Source organism: Talpa occidentalis, unplaced genomic scaffold, assembly GCF_014898055.3.
Source record: "Talpa occidentalis isolate TD23 unplaced genomic scaffold, MPIMG_talOcc4v2.1 talOcc4.2, whole genome shotgun sequence".
Classification (NCBI taxonomy): Eukaryota; Metazoa; Chordata; class Mammalia; order Eulipotyphla; family Talpidae; genus Talpa; species Talpa occidentalis.
In genome coordinates this window covers 128,865,963-128,884,666 of record NW_023602073.1, presented here as the reverse complement: position 1 = coordinate 128,884,666, position 18,704 = coordinate 128,865,963, and the positions used below count along the sequence as shown (strand labels likewise).

The 18,704-nt window shown below is 37.1% G+C and overlaps 1 protein-coding gene across 10 annotated transcripts in view; it reads right to left on the bottom strand.

Moving 5' to 3' along the window:
- EYA4 (EYA transcriptional coactivator and phosphatase 4) overlaps nt 1-18,704 on the bottom strand; it is a 241,808-nt gene that overhangs the window by 209,336 nt on the left and 13,768 nt on the right. For 7 of the 10 annotated variants that reach the window (XM_037520421.2, XM_054697847.1, XM_054697853.1 and 4 more), the window contains exon 2: nt 68-165. In XM_037520421.2, coding sequence (XP_037376318.2) covers nt 68-100 — 33 coding nt within the window. In that variant the 5' untranslated portion in view covers nt 101-165. Of the gene's footprint in view, nt 1-67; nt 166-9,834; nt 9,923-14,250; nt 14,442-18,704 lie in introns of those variants that run through there. The other 3 variants (XM_054697848.1, XM_054697849.1, XM_054697850.1) reach the window with 3 other exon arrangements.

Below are 18,704 nucleotides of genomic sequence, written 5' to 3'. Positions count from 1 at the left end.
TTAGGATGACTCTGAGCAGTCTTACCACAACATTTTTCAGCAAACTTGAAAATAAATTAAAACTTACTGATTGTTCATTTAAATCCTGGGAGTCTTCCATGTGGTTTTCCACGTCTCCTGCCACTCCCAAGTAGAAGCAGCTCCCTTCAATTGGAAATGAACTATCTAGAACAAGAGAGTGGAAATAAAAAGGAAAAAAGAAAAAGTTATTTTAATGCATTTCCAGAATGTTCAAACATACTATGGTTCACATGGGAGTTGGTAATCTTTAGAAGATTTATTTTTACAGAACAAAATCATTAATATTGTTCCCATATTTGATATAAATACTGATGTTAAATTCACATCATGGGAAACTGGAATATGTAAACATATTCCATGTAGGACTCCTACAGATAAAGACATCTGTGGGGAACACTGAGACACAGTCTGCAGCAAACAGAATATTATTTTGTTGAAAGAAGACTGCCATTAAGCAGCTCACAGATTAAACACTGAGTCTGCATGAACTATTCACTTTCTAAAGCACATTAAGTAATTTGAGGAAGTACAAGGTTTATTTTAATGTGACACTTTCTATTACAGGAAAATTTGACTGAATTATCAGATGATGATTTTTTCAGTTTTTTTTTAAAAAGATTTATTTATTTATGCATACAAGAACTGGGATACAGGACACAGGAGTGTGTGGGGGCGGGGTGGGGGAATGAGAGGATTCACCAGAGACAGAGTGGGGAAACAGAATAGGCTGACTGACTGCAATACACTCCTGAGGGGAGCAGCAGGCAAGGTAGGAGAGATCTGCGCCATGTGGATCACCTCTCTGGCCAGGGATCAGGTGCTGCAGTGACTGCAGAGAGCTTCATAGTGCTTCAACTTAACCCCCTGCACCACCAGGGAGGTAGCATTTTTCAGTTTTTAAGAATACAAGATAGAAGACCAATTTTAAAAAGAGAATGAAAATAAGACTAATATGATAAAGAAGATATTCCAAATAAATAAGTGAAGGACAACTGTCAACAAACTATGTGAGACAATCAATTGACTATTTAGAAAGTTTATCTTTATACTACACAATTTTTACAAGAAAATTAAAGTTTTAAAAAGCTCTAAGAAATACCAGCAATTTTTTAATTCAAACATAAGGAAGTATGTATAATAGAAGCAATAGAACACCAAAAAAGCAAAACAGTTTGCTGAATCTCCTCACAGACACCAAAAAAAAAAAAAATGTTTTCTGTTTTATAGTCTTTTCTACAATAAACCTGTTATTTTTATTATCAGAATAGAAGACATTTTTAAAAATTACAAAGGAGACTTAAAATGTGAAATGTAAGATGTTTTATGCATATGTAAACATAGGAAACAGGCCAAGATTTTTTTTAATCTTAAAGGCAGGTCATAAACTAGTAATGGTAATGTATATGTATGTGATGTGACAGTCTCGGTGAGATACTGATGAAAAATATTCCCACACTAGAATGTGTCATCTGGAAAAGAAGCACCATTTTAAAGTACATATGAAGTGGAGAGCAGGAAGAGTGAATTCTTAAGCACACTAAAATGTGCTGACTGAATCCAGGAAGGTAAGTATGCAGAGGTTCTAGATTTCAAAATGCCACTTTTTGTTGGGGAGTGCTCCCAAGAAATGGTGACCATAAACGGCCCAAATTTTTGCCTTTCAGTTCACACCTCCATCTTTCTTATCTACTTTCTTCTCCCATCTCCTTACCTTCTTTTTTTTTTTTAAGATTTTTTTTTTTTAAGAGGCATGTATTTATTTATTTATTTGTTTGTTTGTTTGTTTGTTTGTACATGCACTGGGTATAGTCAGAAACGCAGGAGGGTGAGAGAATTCACCAGAGCCAGAGCGGGGAACAGAGCAGGCAGAAGGACCAAAGTACACTGCTGCGGGGAGCAGCGGGCGGGCGGCAGGAGAGGTCTGCGCGCCATGTGGGACCCTCCTCTGGTGGCCGGGTTGCAGCCGGGGATCGAACCGGCACTCGCAACCCAGTGCTCAACCGCTGCGCCACCAGGGAGGCCCTCCCATCTCCTTACCTTCTTACAGACTGGTTCCTCCTGGTCTTTCACCCAGACGCTGATTTTTGCTGCTCCCTTACATGTTCCTGCTGTCCTAGCTGACTTCCAGCTCCTAGGCCTTGGGGAAGGCTCCCTTCCCCAATGCCCTGGGGCAACTTTGGCTCTGGGTTGCCTCCGATACTGTGCAAGGATAAATGCAGCCACTTACTACTGAGGTCCACCTGCCAAGACTCTGCAGTCGCCTCAGATCTCCCACCACCCATTCCATCACTTCCTTTACAGCCAATTTCTCCTCAGTACCTGACTAACACACTAGCTCTTTTTTTGAAAGAGACAGTCCGATTTCCTTTTCATTCTAACAGATAAATGATAAAAACACTGTCTGAGATGACAAAGACAGGGGACCATAGAATCAGCCACATGAAAATAAAACTAAACTTTTCATTTCTAAATAGAATAAAGCACCTCCAAAGGTAAAAGGATGCAACTAATTACTGAGTATTATATATGTAATTATGTTCACTGCAAACAGAAATTGGTAAAATTTAAGGATGTAATAAATGACTAAGAAAGTATATAAAAATAAATCATGTAAGAAAATGTAAATAATAACACAGGAAAAAGTGTTCACTCACAGTTGCCAGAATATGGAAATTTAAGCAAGTATTTATTTTGAATTATTGCATACATATTCAATAATCAAACCATTTTAAATATTGACAATGCCCAATGAATAGAAAGATAGAGTAAAAATGATGTCCTTACTCCATTGCTAGGAGTAATGTCAAGTTTTCTAATACTTTAAGAAAGTAATCTGCTACTGCATTTTAAAAGTTTTTAAAATTTAACTCCTTTACCCAATAGTAACTTTCATAAGGAATAAACTTCCCTCAAGAGTCACAAGGTGGGGCCTCCCTGGTGGTGCAGCGGATGAGCGCTGGGTTGCGAAGCTGCCTGCATCCTCTGCAGCGCCGGTTCGATCCCCGGCTGCTCCCCGGCCACGGAGGAGGGTCCCACATGGCGCGCAGACCTCTCCTGCCGCCCGCTGCTCCCCTCAGCAGTGTACTTCGGTCCTTCTGCCTGCTCTGCTCCCTGCTCTGGCTCTGGTGAATTCTCTCACCCTCCCGCGCTTCTGACTGTACCCAGTGCATGTATAAATAATAAATAAATAAAAATAAAATAAATCTTTAAAAAAAAAAAAAAAAAAGAGTCACAAGGTATTCACTACAGTGTTATTCATGATAATGGAAGACAGAAAGAGCCTCAACTTTGTTGAGAACTGATTAGGCAAATTATGGTCAATCACTTTAATATAATATATTTTAATGATCAAAAGAGTCATAGTGAAAAATGACATGCAAGACTGAAAATCACTGATTACAATTAAGTAAAATAATAATTAGAACACAGAATTCTAGCCATACTAACACTAATATACAACTAAGTAGCACTAAGTATTTATTGGGATAGTGATAAGAAGGAAACATTTAAAAATGAAAATAATTTGATAAGGACTTATATACTTTGTCTCACAAGCTTTGATTATGGTCTGTGTAAGAAATAACATTTTATTTTTTCTACCAAGTACAGGGGTACAGTGTAAGTAAAACCAAAAGTTTCTAAAGGTTTTTTTGCAAGAATTAAAGCTATAGCAGAGATTAATTTTTTTATATTAGATTATTTTTTATTGTGCTAACACTGGTTCACAACACTTTATGATCTAGGTTTATCAGTTCATACCTTTTCCAATGGGTATGACATCACACCTACCACAAAAGCACCAGTAATTCCCCTCTTCTGGTAATTTCAATTCTGCAGTCATATTTCTAAGATTTGTTTTGCTTTAGTTTTGTCTGTTCCATTGTTCTATTTATATTTCACATATGAGTGAAATCATCCCGTATTTGTTTCTCCTCCTGACTTTTATCAATTAGCATAATCTCCTCCAGTTCCATCCATATTGCTGAAAATGGCAAAATTTCATGAAAAAATGAATTTTCTAAGTAGAAAGTTTCTTCAAGAGACCTGTGGTTTCTTCCACATGGATTAAATTTCAGAACCAGAGTAATCTCTTTGTCACATTTGCTTATCTTTCTTACAGCACCTACAGCAATGCCTGGAAAGTATTAAGTAATTAATAAATAGCAACTGAATTCATGACACAACTAATGGTGGATGAAATTATTCATAATGTATCTGAAAATGGGAATAAAAAATGTAAATAGCCATATAGAGTTTTTTTAAATTTTTTTCAGTAGATATATCTTTTAAGTTCAACTTGATAAATTTCATTCATGACCACAACTATAAAAAATTAAGACAACTAGTTTAGAATATTTACAGAAAGATTTCTGTCTGGAATTTCAATCATAATTTTTGAATAATTTGATTTTGGAAAATTCTGTGTCAAAATGTAGTTATTTTAAGAAAAATTCTGTGTTGTTCCACAATTTGGGGGTATAGAATTGACTTTATTTTACTTTTCACTTCATGTGAGGAGAACAAGAATAGAAACTGGGGGAAATATTATTTGCTAAATTATTGTAACTTTTAGAAAATTGACTAATGAGAATTAGTCCCCCAGGTAGTTCCCTACTTGCCTGACCTAATTATAAAATATGCTTAAAATGAAACTACCAATTAATGCCAATTTAACCTATTATTTATTTATAACATAGCTTTAGTTTCTTAGGGCTGCTGTAAAAATACCACTGCAGATTGGGTGGCTTAGTGCAACAGAAATTTATCCTCTCACAGTTCTGACGGCAAAAGTCCTACAGTAAGGTGCTGGCAGGTCCATGATCCCTCCAGAGACTCTAGAAAAAATGTGTCTTTATCTCTTCCTAGTTTCCGTTGTGAGCCGACAACCCCTGGCATCCTTTGGCTTGTAGATGCATGACTCCAACCTCTACTTCCTTCATCACACACTACTGTGGTGTATCTCCTCACAAGGACTTTCTTTGTGTGTGAGTTCCTGGGTCTAAATTTCCCTGCTCTCATGGTACATCAGTTGTTGGCACAGGGCTCACCCTAAGTCAGTAAGACCTTAGCCTAACTTAATTGCATCCGCAAAGCCCTCTTTCCAAATAAGATCATATTCGCAGGTAAGGTTAGTTAGACTTTGTATCTGATAGGGAAACAATTCAACCTACAATGGTATAGTTATCACACTGAAAAGATGTTTAAGATGTGATCAAGGTTTAAATGTAACTTCTGGAAAGAATACATAAAAACGAAGGATGTTGATCACTAAGAAAGAAACAGGAATCTTCCACAAGGACCACCATCCCACGGCACTTGCTGATACCTCAAGTAAAATTAAAATTGAGATGTCAGAAAAGATGTTGGAGCAAAAGAGAATGGAGTCAAAAGGAACCTTTTTTGTTAACCACCATTCAGAATATATTTAATGTTCCAGTTGGGGAGCTATTCGCATCAATGCTCCTTGTTAACATAATACTTTGCTTTATATTTCCTTAAAATTGAGATTAATTGTTACTTAGTTTAACTTTTTTATGGTAACATGAATTTCTTTCTTTGCCAAACACACTAAGGCACTAAAATATTATGAGCCCAGTGATTTTTATATTATCGAACTGAGTAAAACTACCTAGGCTAATTGCAAACACAATATTATTTTACATCATAATTTAGAAACAGTTGTTATGGTAAATCCTTTAACATTCAGTTTTCACAAATACATGAAAAAAAGATGAGAAAATGCTTCGAATCGAGTAAGAGAAGTATTACCTCATAATAAAGACATAAAATTAAGGAATAACAGTAACCTCATGCTGTTTTATGAGGCAATAATCTAGTTCCCAGCTAGATTTCAAGGCCATTGCCTCAGAAAAGGTGAGTTTAAAATGGGAATAAAAGCAACCTTACCCATTCCAAATTAGATTATTTCTCCTGGAGTTAGATTTTCAATATACAAACAATAGATTATATACTTCTCTTTAACTCTGCTCTGGAAGTGAGCTGTAAACTCCTGTGTCTTGGAAAATTAGAATGCAAAGTCAACAATTTTTCTAATCTTAAACATACAAGGAGGCTTGTACATCAAGTTTTAAAAACAATTCTTGGGCCTCCCCGGTGGCGCAGCGGGTTGAACATAGCACTGAGAAGCTGTCTGCAGCCTCCGCAGTGCAGGTTCAGTCCCCGGCCGGCCAGGGAGATACCTACATGGTGCAGCAGACCTCTCCTGTCTCACCTGCTGCTCCCCTCAGCAGTGTCTTCAGTCCATCTGCCTATTCTGTTGCCTGCCCTGTCTCTGGTGAATTCTCTCACCCTCACGCGTCTCTGGCCTATACCCCAGTTCTTGTATAAATAAATCAATCTTAAAAAAAAACAATTCTTAGCAACAGAGCAAGGTGCTTAAGCTCAGTCCAGTTGTTAGAGACAGCAAAGAAGCCTGAATCTTAAAGAAAGCGAAGATGCTGAAGGAAGTCTGAAGATTTTGTGCAACATAATCCTCTATTTTTCTAATAAAATCTTTAAAAAATCTACATTGTCCTGGCATGCTTTACTCTGGATAAGTAAATGTGAACATGAAGGGGGTTCTCTGTGCCTGGCTGGTGTGGGACGAGGCAGCAGCTTCATTCCATCCACAAGTGGCACAGCGTTGCAAGGACCAGTCATCCAGACTCCGGGGCCTTGTCACCGCCCCCTTGCCTGCTCTTCTCCACATTTAGTAAATGACAAAATTCCCATCACACTTCAGAGAGTTCTCTAAAACCCCTCCTTTCTCTTCTCACCGCTGCTACTGTAGTCCAAGCCAGCACTCTCTCTTGCCGAGACTGGAGCTGTGGTTGTGTCCTTTCCTCCAGTCCTGCTCCATGGATCTCTTGTTCACAGTGTATCCAGTGATAACTTAAAATATGGATCTAATGGTAGTCTCCTAAAATAATTCCGAGCGTTACCCTATCATTATGATAAACCAGAAATTGTTTATTTGGTCCCAAATGCAGCCGTGCTGGAGTCTAGCAGAGTGTTCCTGTGCTAAAATGTCCTGTGAAGGTGGGCGGTGCTTTTGCTCCCTGGAGCCACTGTCTGGTCAAGTGAGAGTTCAGAGGGAGAGTTCTACCTTCCATCTTTCTCAGTCTGTGTTCCACTGTCCTGGCCATTTCCTTTGCCTATCACTACCATCAAAGTGCCCTGCAGCAAAGGCCGGGAACTGCACCAGAACTCGGCTCTGAGACTGCACGCGCAGTAGAGGTTATGCTTGCTTCTTGCTACAGAGCAAAGAAAAAAGGAGGGTGACTAAGACTACATCTCCCCACCCACGTCCCAAATGTCTTATCAATCCCTAGGGAAATATCTAAAGATTGCAAGCTGTTGTCCAAACTTTTGTTCTGGTAGCCGTGCAGACCCTGGGATGGGAACAGAGGCACATGGGGGACATGGACAGTCCTACCCATCACATCTGTGACAGTCTCCTTTTAAACTAGGTGGGGTCTCTGAAGAATTGATGGTTTCCTGAGCCACTCCCTTTCATTCTATCATTCAGAACAGCTAACTGATGTTTTCGACCTTTGGACTTTCAAACTGGAAGTATATTTTCAGAAACATATCATGTAAAAAATTAAGCTTTGACTGTCTGTGACAATGATCCATATTTACTTTATAACCTATTAGATTCCCCAGGTGGTTTCTAGTTGCTTCAAATTATTTCTAACAATCATTACAATCTTTCCTATTGCTTAGGATGTGGGGAAGAATCAAGCTAGTCCTCCTTCGGTGGCAAATCGAAAGGATATAAAACTTCGGAGCTCTTTACAGTCATGCAGAGAAAACTGGTCTGCTAGCCAGAGAGGGAGCTGACCCAGAAAGAGGAGCAAAAATGAAAGATGGCAAGAAAGTCCTAACTGAAATTAAGTACCCGGGTCCTGTTACTCCTGAAGTCTCATTATTTTTCTGCCCTTCTTACTGCGTGGTGGTTCAATTCTTCCTTATGCTCCATAAGCTAGCCTCATAGCCTTCAATTAAATTTTCTCATTTGTAAAGCATAATGCTTAAAAAGCTGCAGGTATAGAAGAAGGCCAACAATGTCTCATTACATTATTATGATAATATAGCTGAGATCAACTGTCCAGGGCACTGCTCTCACCTCCTGTGCACCAAGTTAGCTGCACTGCCCTTCAAATTTCATTAATGGCTCTGTGAAGCTGGGTCAGGCACGGGCGGGTTCCAACTGCTCAGGCAGCATGCCAGAGAGGAAAGCCAACAGCACAAAGAACACCTAGCTCCAATTCTATGGCCAACTATTCAGAGAGGTGGAGATGGGCTTTCTTTGACCATGCACGTGACTCTCTTCCCTGCTTGTACAAAAGGAAAACAGTAAAGGTGTCCAAGAAACAGATCTGGGTGAACAGTAACGAGCATTTTGCTAGACTTCAATCTCCTTAAACGGAGCCAAGCCCTAAACTAAATGCTGGGTTATTTTTGAACTGTTTATAAAGATGAAGCATTGCAATTTGAACATTGCAAAATGTTCAATAATGAGGTTAATGTTTCTCAAGCTAAAAAATTTATAAGAAGCTCAATTTCATGATAATCATTTAGCTCATATGTGATAAGTTCCCAGGAAGGCAATAAACTTCCTGGAATTGTAAATTATAGTCACTTAATTTTTCACAAGTAGGACTATCCAAGATTTTCTGAATTGCTTAGTTGTTAATTGTTGATAGTTGTCTAGTTATCCTAGGAAACACAGACACATTTATATTTCAATGGTCCCATAAGGACATCTGACATAATTCTGAGTTTGAGCAACTTTTATTATCCCTAGAAATACTCAAGAAGACTCTGCAGTCTGACTTCCTTCCTCTTGTGCTACAGTGCTGCTCCTCCCAAACCATCCTTCTTAATGATTCTGCTAAGTTTTTGGTGCACATCAAACGGTCCATCTGGCTAGCTCTTCAGTAGTCATGCAATAGACCACCACTTCTATTTCTTAGAAGCAGTGTGCTTTTTCTCTCAGTCCCAAACCTCTCCTCTATACCTAAGACCTTTTCAAATGAAGAAATGACTGTAAAACAGTACTGAGCACACATCAAATGACTTGCCTTTCACTGAGTAACAATACAGCCTTGGGATAGTTAATTACTATCTCTAAATATCATGTTATTCATTCATAAAACAGCGACAACTACAATTCTTGTATCATAATTTGTTAGGGTTAAATGAAATCATGCAGCTCAAATATATAAGCCATTTGATTACTAAAGATGGAGTGGAAGAAAATCTTTTCTTTATATTTTGCTCTTCAAATATTGACTTGAAAACACTTTAACACTGTATTATATAGTAGAGTACTCGCTATGCAACTTCTTGTGAAAATGTAATGATTTTTTTAACTCTGCTCAACAAAGAATATTTTACTAACCAATAATTTCCAGGAGTTGCATTAACCTTCTATATTCAGTAGTCAAAAATCACCATCTTTGTCAATGGTCTTAACATGAAAGTTTATAAAAATGAGTAATACCTTGATTAAATCATTAACATTTTACCTTTTTAATTTGCCATTCTATGTAACATAAAAATTGTGATTAGTTTCTCTGATGTTGAGAAAATGATGTTGCCAATAGCACAATTATAGATGGGTTTGTGAAACAGAAGGGAACACATTTTCAGAAGAGAAAGTGTGAGAGAGGAATGACCATTCATTGTTCATGGGATGCTACGAAGTTATGAATTAGTGAAAGATAACAATGGTTATTACTATACTTTGATAGCCTTAAATGCATATAAAAGAGAATATTTGTGATAAAATTGTAAAAACACATCTACCTCAGATTTTTGAAAAACCAGGTGAACAACACCTTAGTTAAGGGGCAACTTGAAAGTCATTGTGATGATCCAGGTAAAAAGTCAACAGAACCTGGACCAATATGGTAGCTGAAAGAAGCCCAAAGAAGAAATGTATATGAGAGAGAACAGATTAAAAAATCAACAGGATGCAGAAAATATATGACTATAATTGTATGGTATGATTTTCTAGCATCACACCTTATTCTTGAGAAACTGAAGATATGGAAAACTTGAGCAGTAAAAATATATTTGGGTTTGTGTGTTACTGTTTCTATTGTCATTATCTTCATTTACAGGGATGAGAAGAAAACAAAAGTAAGAGGCAATGCATAAAAGAAAGAACCTGAGTAGTCTGCCATTTTAGTAAAAGGGGCTAGAAAAACTCAGCCTGCCATCACACTCAGCAAGGAAATTTGTCATATGATAGAGCCCTGGGGCAAGAATAAAACCAATTAGTTACATGAGATAAAGCAAAAAACCTCAGCCTCACACAAACATAAACTTTGGACTTTTGCTGTATCTGTGGCATGAAAACCTCCATTCAAAGAATTAAAATCAAGACTGATCCAGAGGTTAGAAATCTACAGATTTCATGGGAAGCAAACGCAAAACGGTTCCACAAGGCACAAAAGATTCCAAAAGGGAAATTCATCAAAAACGATGAGCTGGGGCCTCCCCTGGTAGTGTAGGGGTTAAGACTCAGTCCTATCACCCATCACTGCGGCCTGAGTTCGATCACGGCCAGGGAGCTAACCCACAATTGGCACAGCAGACCTTTCCTGTCTTACCTGCTGCTCCCCTTAGTAGTTTATTGCAGTATTATCTGCCTGTTTTGCTCCCCACTATGTGTCTAGTGAATCCTCTCACCCTCAGCACCTCTGGTCTACAACCTGTTCTTCTATGCATAAATAAATAAGCCTAAAAAAAATAAGATGAGCTACACAAGGAATCAAAACACTGTAAAGACAACAGATGCAACAAAAGGGAAATAAATTAAAAAATTCAAGATTACAGAGCAATCTGAAAAATACTATGTAAGTATGCTTAAAATAAAGAGATAGAAGGAAATGAAACAAAATTGAAGGAACCACCCATTATAAAAAAAAAATACACAAATTTGGAAAACAACCAATTTTTTTAATGTATACACTGATACAGTAAAAAAAGAAATAAATTAGTTAATAAATTAATTAGATTTAGTGAAAGAAACAATTTGAAGATAAAGCTGAGGAAACAGATACGTACATCTACATAAACGAAACTAGCAACAGCAATGACAGTAACACCAGAAATGCAAAAACCAGCATATCTTTTCCTCTCAACTCTCCCATATCACCAGTTTCTCAGGATTCAAGGTGTGACATGTGAAAATTAGGTATTTTTATTATTGGACAGAGGTGGTTCCTGATGTACAATGAAATAAACATGATGGATATAAAATAGCAACAGTAAATTTTACTTACCTAACATCAAGTTACTTGCTTGAATAGCTATAGTAAACATTAGCTGGGGATTTCCTTAAATATGGTGCTATGACCTAATTCATACCTACTTTCCATTTAATGTACTTCCTAGACAATTGTGCTTTGTGTCTAGACTGAATTCCCCAAAATAGACTGTTTTTCCCTTTAGGAAAGCAAAGACGTTTTATTAAAAATAGTTTTTTTTTTAAAGATTTATTTATTTATATAAGCACTTGGTACAGTCAGAAGCATGGGAGGGTGAGAGAATTCACCAGAGCCAGAGCGGGGAGCAGACCAGGCAGACTGACCAAATACACTGCTGAGGGGAGCAGCAGGCGCTGCAGGAGAGGTCTGAGCACCATGTGGGACCCTCACTGGCGGCCGGGGACTGAACTGGCGCTGCAGAGGCTGCGGACACTTCGCAGCCCAGCGCTCAACCACTGTGCCACTGGGGAGGCCCTAAAAATATAGTCTTATTAAAAGTAAGGTTATTTAACTTGAAAAAATATTTAGGGGTGACATGAATAATGGAACCCTCTTAACATCTAACAAAATTTTCAAAATCTCAGGACATCTGAGGAAAATGATTGGCCTCAATTTTTAATTGATATGTCCAGGAAAACTTGAACATCTTTTTTTTTCCACTCAATAAATTTCCTGTAGCATCAGAATATAAAAGTATTCCATTAACTCTGTAACAGCATTCAAAGTAGGAATCACATGTACAAAAGCTGCAATTATAACTTCTAAAAACCCAAAGACCTTTCTAAGGGCTAATATTGTAAGATTTCAAAAAATAATGTCTCAAATAAATTTGAACTCCATGAGTGACTAACTGCAGGATGTTTTATTTATTTATTTATTTTGAGTCTTATTTCTCTAGTTTGGGATTATGAGGAACATTGAAAAATGTGGGGTTTACTTATAGGTTGATCATATGAATCTCTAGATATAATACTTACATATATGAAGGATCTTAGGTCCAATGAACAGAACTCCTTCCTTCTGCCAACTCTTCATTATTTTAAAATCCAGCTTCCAGAACTTTCACACTGGTCTTCCCATCAGAGTCACAAAACATTAACTGAATCCTGCTCTTAGATGTATGGCAGGTTGTTAGATATTAATAGAGTACTATCATTCATGTCACCCCTAAATATTTTTTTCCTCAAATTAAGTACCCCCTAATTTTAATAAGACCACAACTTTAAATAACTACTTTGTTCCCCAAGAGGGATTATGGGGAATTCAGTCAGCCACAAAAGCATAATTGTCCAGGAAATGCATTAAGAAAATATGAACTAGGTCATACTACATCATTATTTTAAAACCATTCAGTTTTAAATTAACATGAAATTCATATAGATCAGTATTAATGTATATAAAATATCTCCAGACAAAAAATGTAAGGGAAACCCAGTTCACTGAAATGGAAATTAATGACAATAAAATTTCAAAACCTTAAGAATGTTCCTTTGAGAAAGACCATAGGGTTTTGTCTGTATGCTGGTTAAGACTGAACTATACTTTAGGAAAATTAATGCAGAGAAAGTAGACTAATTTTAAGTTACAGGAAGGTTTGGTTTGTTTGAACTTATTTGTAGAATCTAGGGGTTCAGTTCCCAGGACTTCAAGTGCTCTTGGGCCTGAGGAGCCTCTTGGGAAAGTACTCTTCCAGGGGAAGAGCTGATGAGCCATAAAGTCAAAATCAACTTTGAGTATGGTCTCATGACTGCAAAAAAAGAAAATAACAAGAAAATAAGCCAACATGAAATTGTTGACTCTACTCTGTATAAACGGTTTAGTGCAGAAAGCATTCCTACAGTCTTTGGTTCTCTGCTACAGGGTACTATGCTAGAGGGAGGTTCTAGATATTGTTCTCATTTGAAGTCACTGTGGCACCAGCTGTAAAATCAAGAAGGCATGTATGACCCAAAGAAATACTATTCATTTTAAATATAACCTTCAAGCTTGCAGAAAGACATGAGGCGAGTAATAAAAGCTTGGAAAGGTACCGGTTAAATAAGTCAGAAAAATCACAGTAAGTAAAATGAAAAATGTAAGACTTGAAAACTCAGAAAGATGATAGAGAAACAGAATAAGCTGCCCCTCTTGGTTAAACCAATATAAAGACATCCATTTAGTTATAAAGAGGAGGTTGCTGGTACTTTTTGTGCTCCTGTGAGTAATGTAGTTGCTCCTAGTCACCATCCTCTGCTCCAGGCCTCTTTAAGGCTTCTGTTGTGTTCTTGTTCAAGCGCTTGAATGAAACTTAAAAGCATCTGAAGAAGTTCAGGTGCTTCTCATAGACATTACTTTGGCCCTATCTGGGCTTAATTTCTTTTTGCCTTAATTTTTTTCTAAAGGTCATTAAAAAAATACAATGAATTAATTCAAAATAATATTAATAGTCCTTGCATCAATCTTTCAATTCAAAGAACAAGGATTGTTTTTGAATGAATGAGTAAATAAGGAAACCCTCCTAAGTCACATGTCAGGAAATAGATAGCTTCTATTTTACGAAGTTTCATGTTGAATCAGGCAAACATTTCTGTATGTATCCGTGATTCAAGGTACAGCTTTGGGAAAACCTTGTAATTTCTCCTTGCTTCAGATTCTCACCCTGTAAAAGGAGTATATTGCTTGAAATTTAATTCCCTCATAGCAGTGAGAATTTTGATTCAACACTTATAAAACATTTTTTAGTTTCCCTGATTAATAGCAAAATACGGTGGTGGTAGTAGCATAATACACTTTCCAAAAGTATAAAAGTAAATGGTCATATCTAATGTAACATAATACTTTACTTGAGAAATAAATACCAGTCATATTTATTACTTCTCCACTGCATTTGCTATAATAAAAATTACTTCTAACAAAAGGAATCAAATTAATATTCAAGCCAGTTGAAGTGTTATCATCATAGGCTCACCTACATTTGGAAGAATGGGAGCTGTTTTGTTTTTCCAGGCTGCCGCACGTGTTTATATGGCAAAGGGAGGAATGCAGGCATGGTTTTGAAGGCCTCTAGCGTATTCGTTGGTTTCTGGCATTCTAATGCACTCCACTCTTCTAACCATAAAAGTACTCTTGAGTGCTTCTGGAAATATATAACAATCCTTAATCAATTTAAGAGTGTTTTAACTGCATACATGAAATTTCTTGGGAGGAAAATGTTAGCTATTCTACACACATGTAGTACTTAAGTTAGCAAGAGAATTCCCTCTCAAAGGCACAAAGCAGTTTCCCTATAGTAATATAATTTTCAGTTTTATGTGCATAAGTCCTATTGAATCCCTTAGAATAACAGGAAATTCTTCAGGGGAAAAAAAAAACCCACAAAACTGATAGCCATATTTATTCAGTGCTAGAGGAATAAGTTAGCTCTTTGGACTTCAAGACAGTAGGTTAAAATAAAAGTTACAGAATCTTAATTAACCAGAAACTGTAACAAATAACTTATTCTGGAGACAAAATTTTCTACATATAAAAATCTAACAGTGAAGTAACTGATTAATACACTTGTTTTAAATTTTATTCAGGGCCTCCCCTGGTGGCGCAGTGGGTTGAGCGCAGGGCTGTGAAGCTGTCCGCAGCCTCTGCAGCATGGGTTCAATCCCAGCCAGCCAGGGAGATCCCCACATGGCGTGGCAGACCTCTCCTCTTGCGTCCTCTGCTCCCCTCAATAGTGTACTTCAGTCAGTCTGCCTGTTCTGCTCTCCGTTCTGTCTCTGGTGAATCCTCTCGCCCTCCCAGGCCTCTGGTCTGTACCCCAGCTCTTGTATAAAAATAAATAAATCTTTAAAAAAAATAATAAAATAAATTATAATCATCACATTACATGGAGCAGGACTGGAGTAGCAATTTTCTGGATTTTAATACATTAACTTTAACTTTCTCATTAAACAAAGAGTTACACAAATTGGCACACTGACAAGTTAGTATTTTCACATGTAGTAATCTTTATCCATCATTCAAAATAAAGTAGTCTCATTTTTAACAATCAATGTCTGTATCTTTCAATTATATGTAAAAAAGCCATAATAATATGTGTGAGGTGTTCAGAACTGTTTCTGAAAGATTTAATTCTTAAGACATAATTTTATATGTATACATATATATCATGAATAATATCAAATGTAGAGCCATTTCTCTTGATATTTTATCATGTTAAGTGAACAAATTTCATGAACATGTCATGCATTGATTTCCTTTTCCTAACTGTTTAATAACTATGAGTATACCTATATACACACATATATAATGATCACTCATATCAATGAGTAATAATAACTCTTAAGTGAGATATTAATTTTATATAACAGATTTTTTTATATTTGTAGTTAATTGAATTGTTTACGTTTATCAGTGAACTATTACAGTTAGTGTATAAATCTAGCAGAATTTAGTGCTATAAATCTCTTTTATGTTTTATTGAGGTATAACTAACAGTATAAGGCTTCCTCACAAGAGCACAATAATTACAATATTCTTTTAGGCAGAAGATTTTGCCCTTGGTTTTTATGAGGCAGAAACACACATCATCCCAGTGACAAAAGGTGTTACAACCTTTTTTGAAAAGTATTCTGACACCATCTACGTAATATACACATGCTTTATTGCTTACTCATGTCACACGGACTCAACCAGAGTCTTATCTTCAGGAATTTTTGGCAGACGTACAAAGAAATTATAAGTGTCATCATTACAATATTCTGTGTGATGGTCAAAACATGAAAGTGACGTAAATAAACACCAAGAAGGGAACAGTTAAATTATCAACCATATATGAATATTAAATAAAAGTACTCAAGACTAAATGTACTGATTTTGAAAGTATGCAAGATCCAAAAAAAAAAAAAAGCAAATCTGAGAGTGATGATCTGTTAGCATTAAAAATGTAAAACAAAATAAATTACATCTTTACTTGGTTCTTACATTTACACATGTATAGGAAGTCAAGGGATCCACACAGACATACATTTTGCCCTGATTTGTAGAACATGGAGGACATGAACCAAGAAACATCAACTCTGTACTTTAAATATACCTGTGTCTTTTTAAATTTTTAGTGGAACATACATACCATCAAATGCACAAATCAAAAGTAAACAGCTGATTTTTATTAGACAAACAACTGCATGTCACCAGCCATCAGATCAATATAAAGGGCATTAACCATGATCCAGAAGAGCTTTTTCTTTTCTTCCAGTTATTTCTCTTAAATATAATGCCTATCCATCTTTGCAGACACATCACCCAAAGCAGTGATAGTGAAGGCAAAGATAAACAGCTGGGACTACATCAAATTAAAGAGCTTCTGCACAGCAAAAGAGACAATAACAAAAACAAAGAGAAACCCCACCAACTGGGAGAACATTTTTGCACACAACACTAATGATAAAGGACTGATCACAAAAATCTGCAAAGAGCTGATGAGACTCAGCAACAACAAAGAAAATAATCCAGTCAAAAAATGGGCAGAAGAGCTAAAAAGAAACTTCTTCAAAGAGGAAATGCAAATGGCCAACAGGTATATGAAAAAATGTTCAACATCACTTGTAATCAGGGAAATGCAAATCAAAACTACAATGAGATACCATCTTACACCAGTGAGAATGGCATATATTAAAAAAACTAGCTGGCCCTCCCCGGTGGCGCAGCGGTTGAGCGCTGGGTTGCGAAGCTGCCCGCAGCCTCTGCAGCACCGGTTCGATCCCCGGCTGCTCCGGCGACGGGAGGAGGGTCCCACATGGGGCGCAGACCTGCTCCCCTCAGCAGTGTACTTTGGTCCTTCTGCCTGCTCTGCTCCCCGCTCTGGCTCTGGTGAATTCTATCACCCTCCTGCGCTTCTGACCATACCCAGTGCTTGTATAAATAAATAAATAAAAAAAATAAATAAATAAATAAATAAATAAATAAATAAATAAATAAATAAATAAATAAAATAAATCTTAAAAAAAAAAAAAACTAGCAACAACAAATGTTGGTGAGGTTGTGGAGAAAAAGGAACTCTCCTGCATTGCTGGTGAGAAAGCAAACTGGTCCAACCACTATGGAGAGCTGTGTGGAGATTTCTTGACCTACTAAACATAGAGCTCCCATATGATCCAGCAATTCCACTCCTAGGAATTTACCCAAAGGACACAGAAACATCAATTCCAAAGGGCACCTGCACCCCTATGTTTATAGCAGCACTATTTACAATAGCTAAGCTATGGAAACAACCCAAATGCCCAAAAATAGATGACTGGATCAAGAAGATGTGGTACATATACACAATGGAATATTACTCAGCATTCAAAAAAGATAACCACATGCAATTTGCAGCAACATGGATGGAGCTGGAAGGGCTCATGCTCAGCGAAATAAGTCAGAAAGAAAAAGAAAAATACCGGATGGTCTCACTCATAGCAGGAATTTAGAAAACCTAAATAAGGGACCAGAAAAAAGACTAATTAATACAAAGTAAAAATCAAAATCAACAAGCAACTATAAACCAGAGACACACAAGGGGGGGGAAGGGGCGGGAAGAGGAAGGACTAGGGTCAAAATAGGCGGGGTGGGGGGGTGGGGAGGGAATACAACCAAAATGAAAATGCATACATTGTGCAAAAATGAAAAATGATGTAAGAATTATATAAAAATGGGCCTCCCCGGTGGTGCAGCAGTTGAGCGCTGGGTTGTGAAGCTGCCCGCAGCCTCTGCAGCGCCGGTTTGATACTCAGCTGCTGGCGAGGGTCCCACATGGCGCACAGACCTCTCCTGCCGTCCTTGTATAAATAAATAAATAAATCTTTTAAAAAAAAAGTTTAAAAAAAAAGAATTATATAAAATAAAATATTAAAAAAATAAAATAAAAAATAATGTAAAAAAATATAATGCCTATCATTCCTGTTTAAATATATTATGCAAGTATAGATTACTTTGGCTTAAAAAAAAGAGTAACTTAAAAAGATGAAAGCCTTCAGCAGCATGAACAACTCTTATTTTACATGCACTCAACAGCTTATTTAAAGTAATCAATTCAAGCTATGTAGACTTTTCAGTATCTTGCCTTGTGAACTCAACTATTCCGTACAACAACTCCATGAGGCAGGTACTACTATTATTACCTGTTCATGTAGGCTAGAACTGTGATGTACAGGACTCAGTAAATAACTTCCCCAAGACTACATACAGCTGATGAATAGTCACAGGGCCTGGATACACACAAAGGTGGTTTCATTCCACTATTTGTAAGTCTTCATCGACTACAAGAAAAAAGGGCCTCTTGGTGGCGCAGCGGTTGAGTGCTGGGCTGTGACGCTGCCCACAGCCTCTGCAGCGCCTGTTCAATCCCTGGCAGCAGATAAGGGTCCCACATGACAACACAGACCTCTCCTG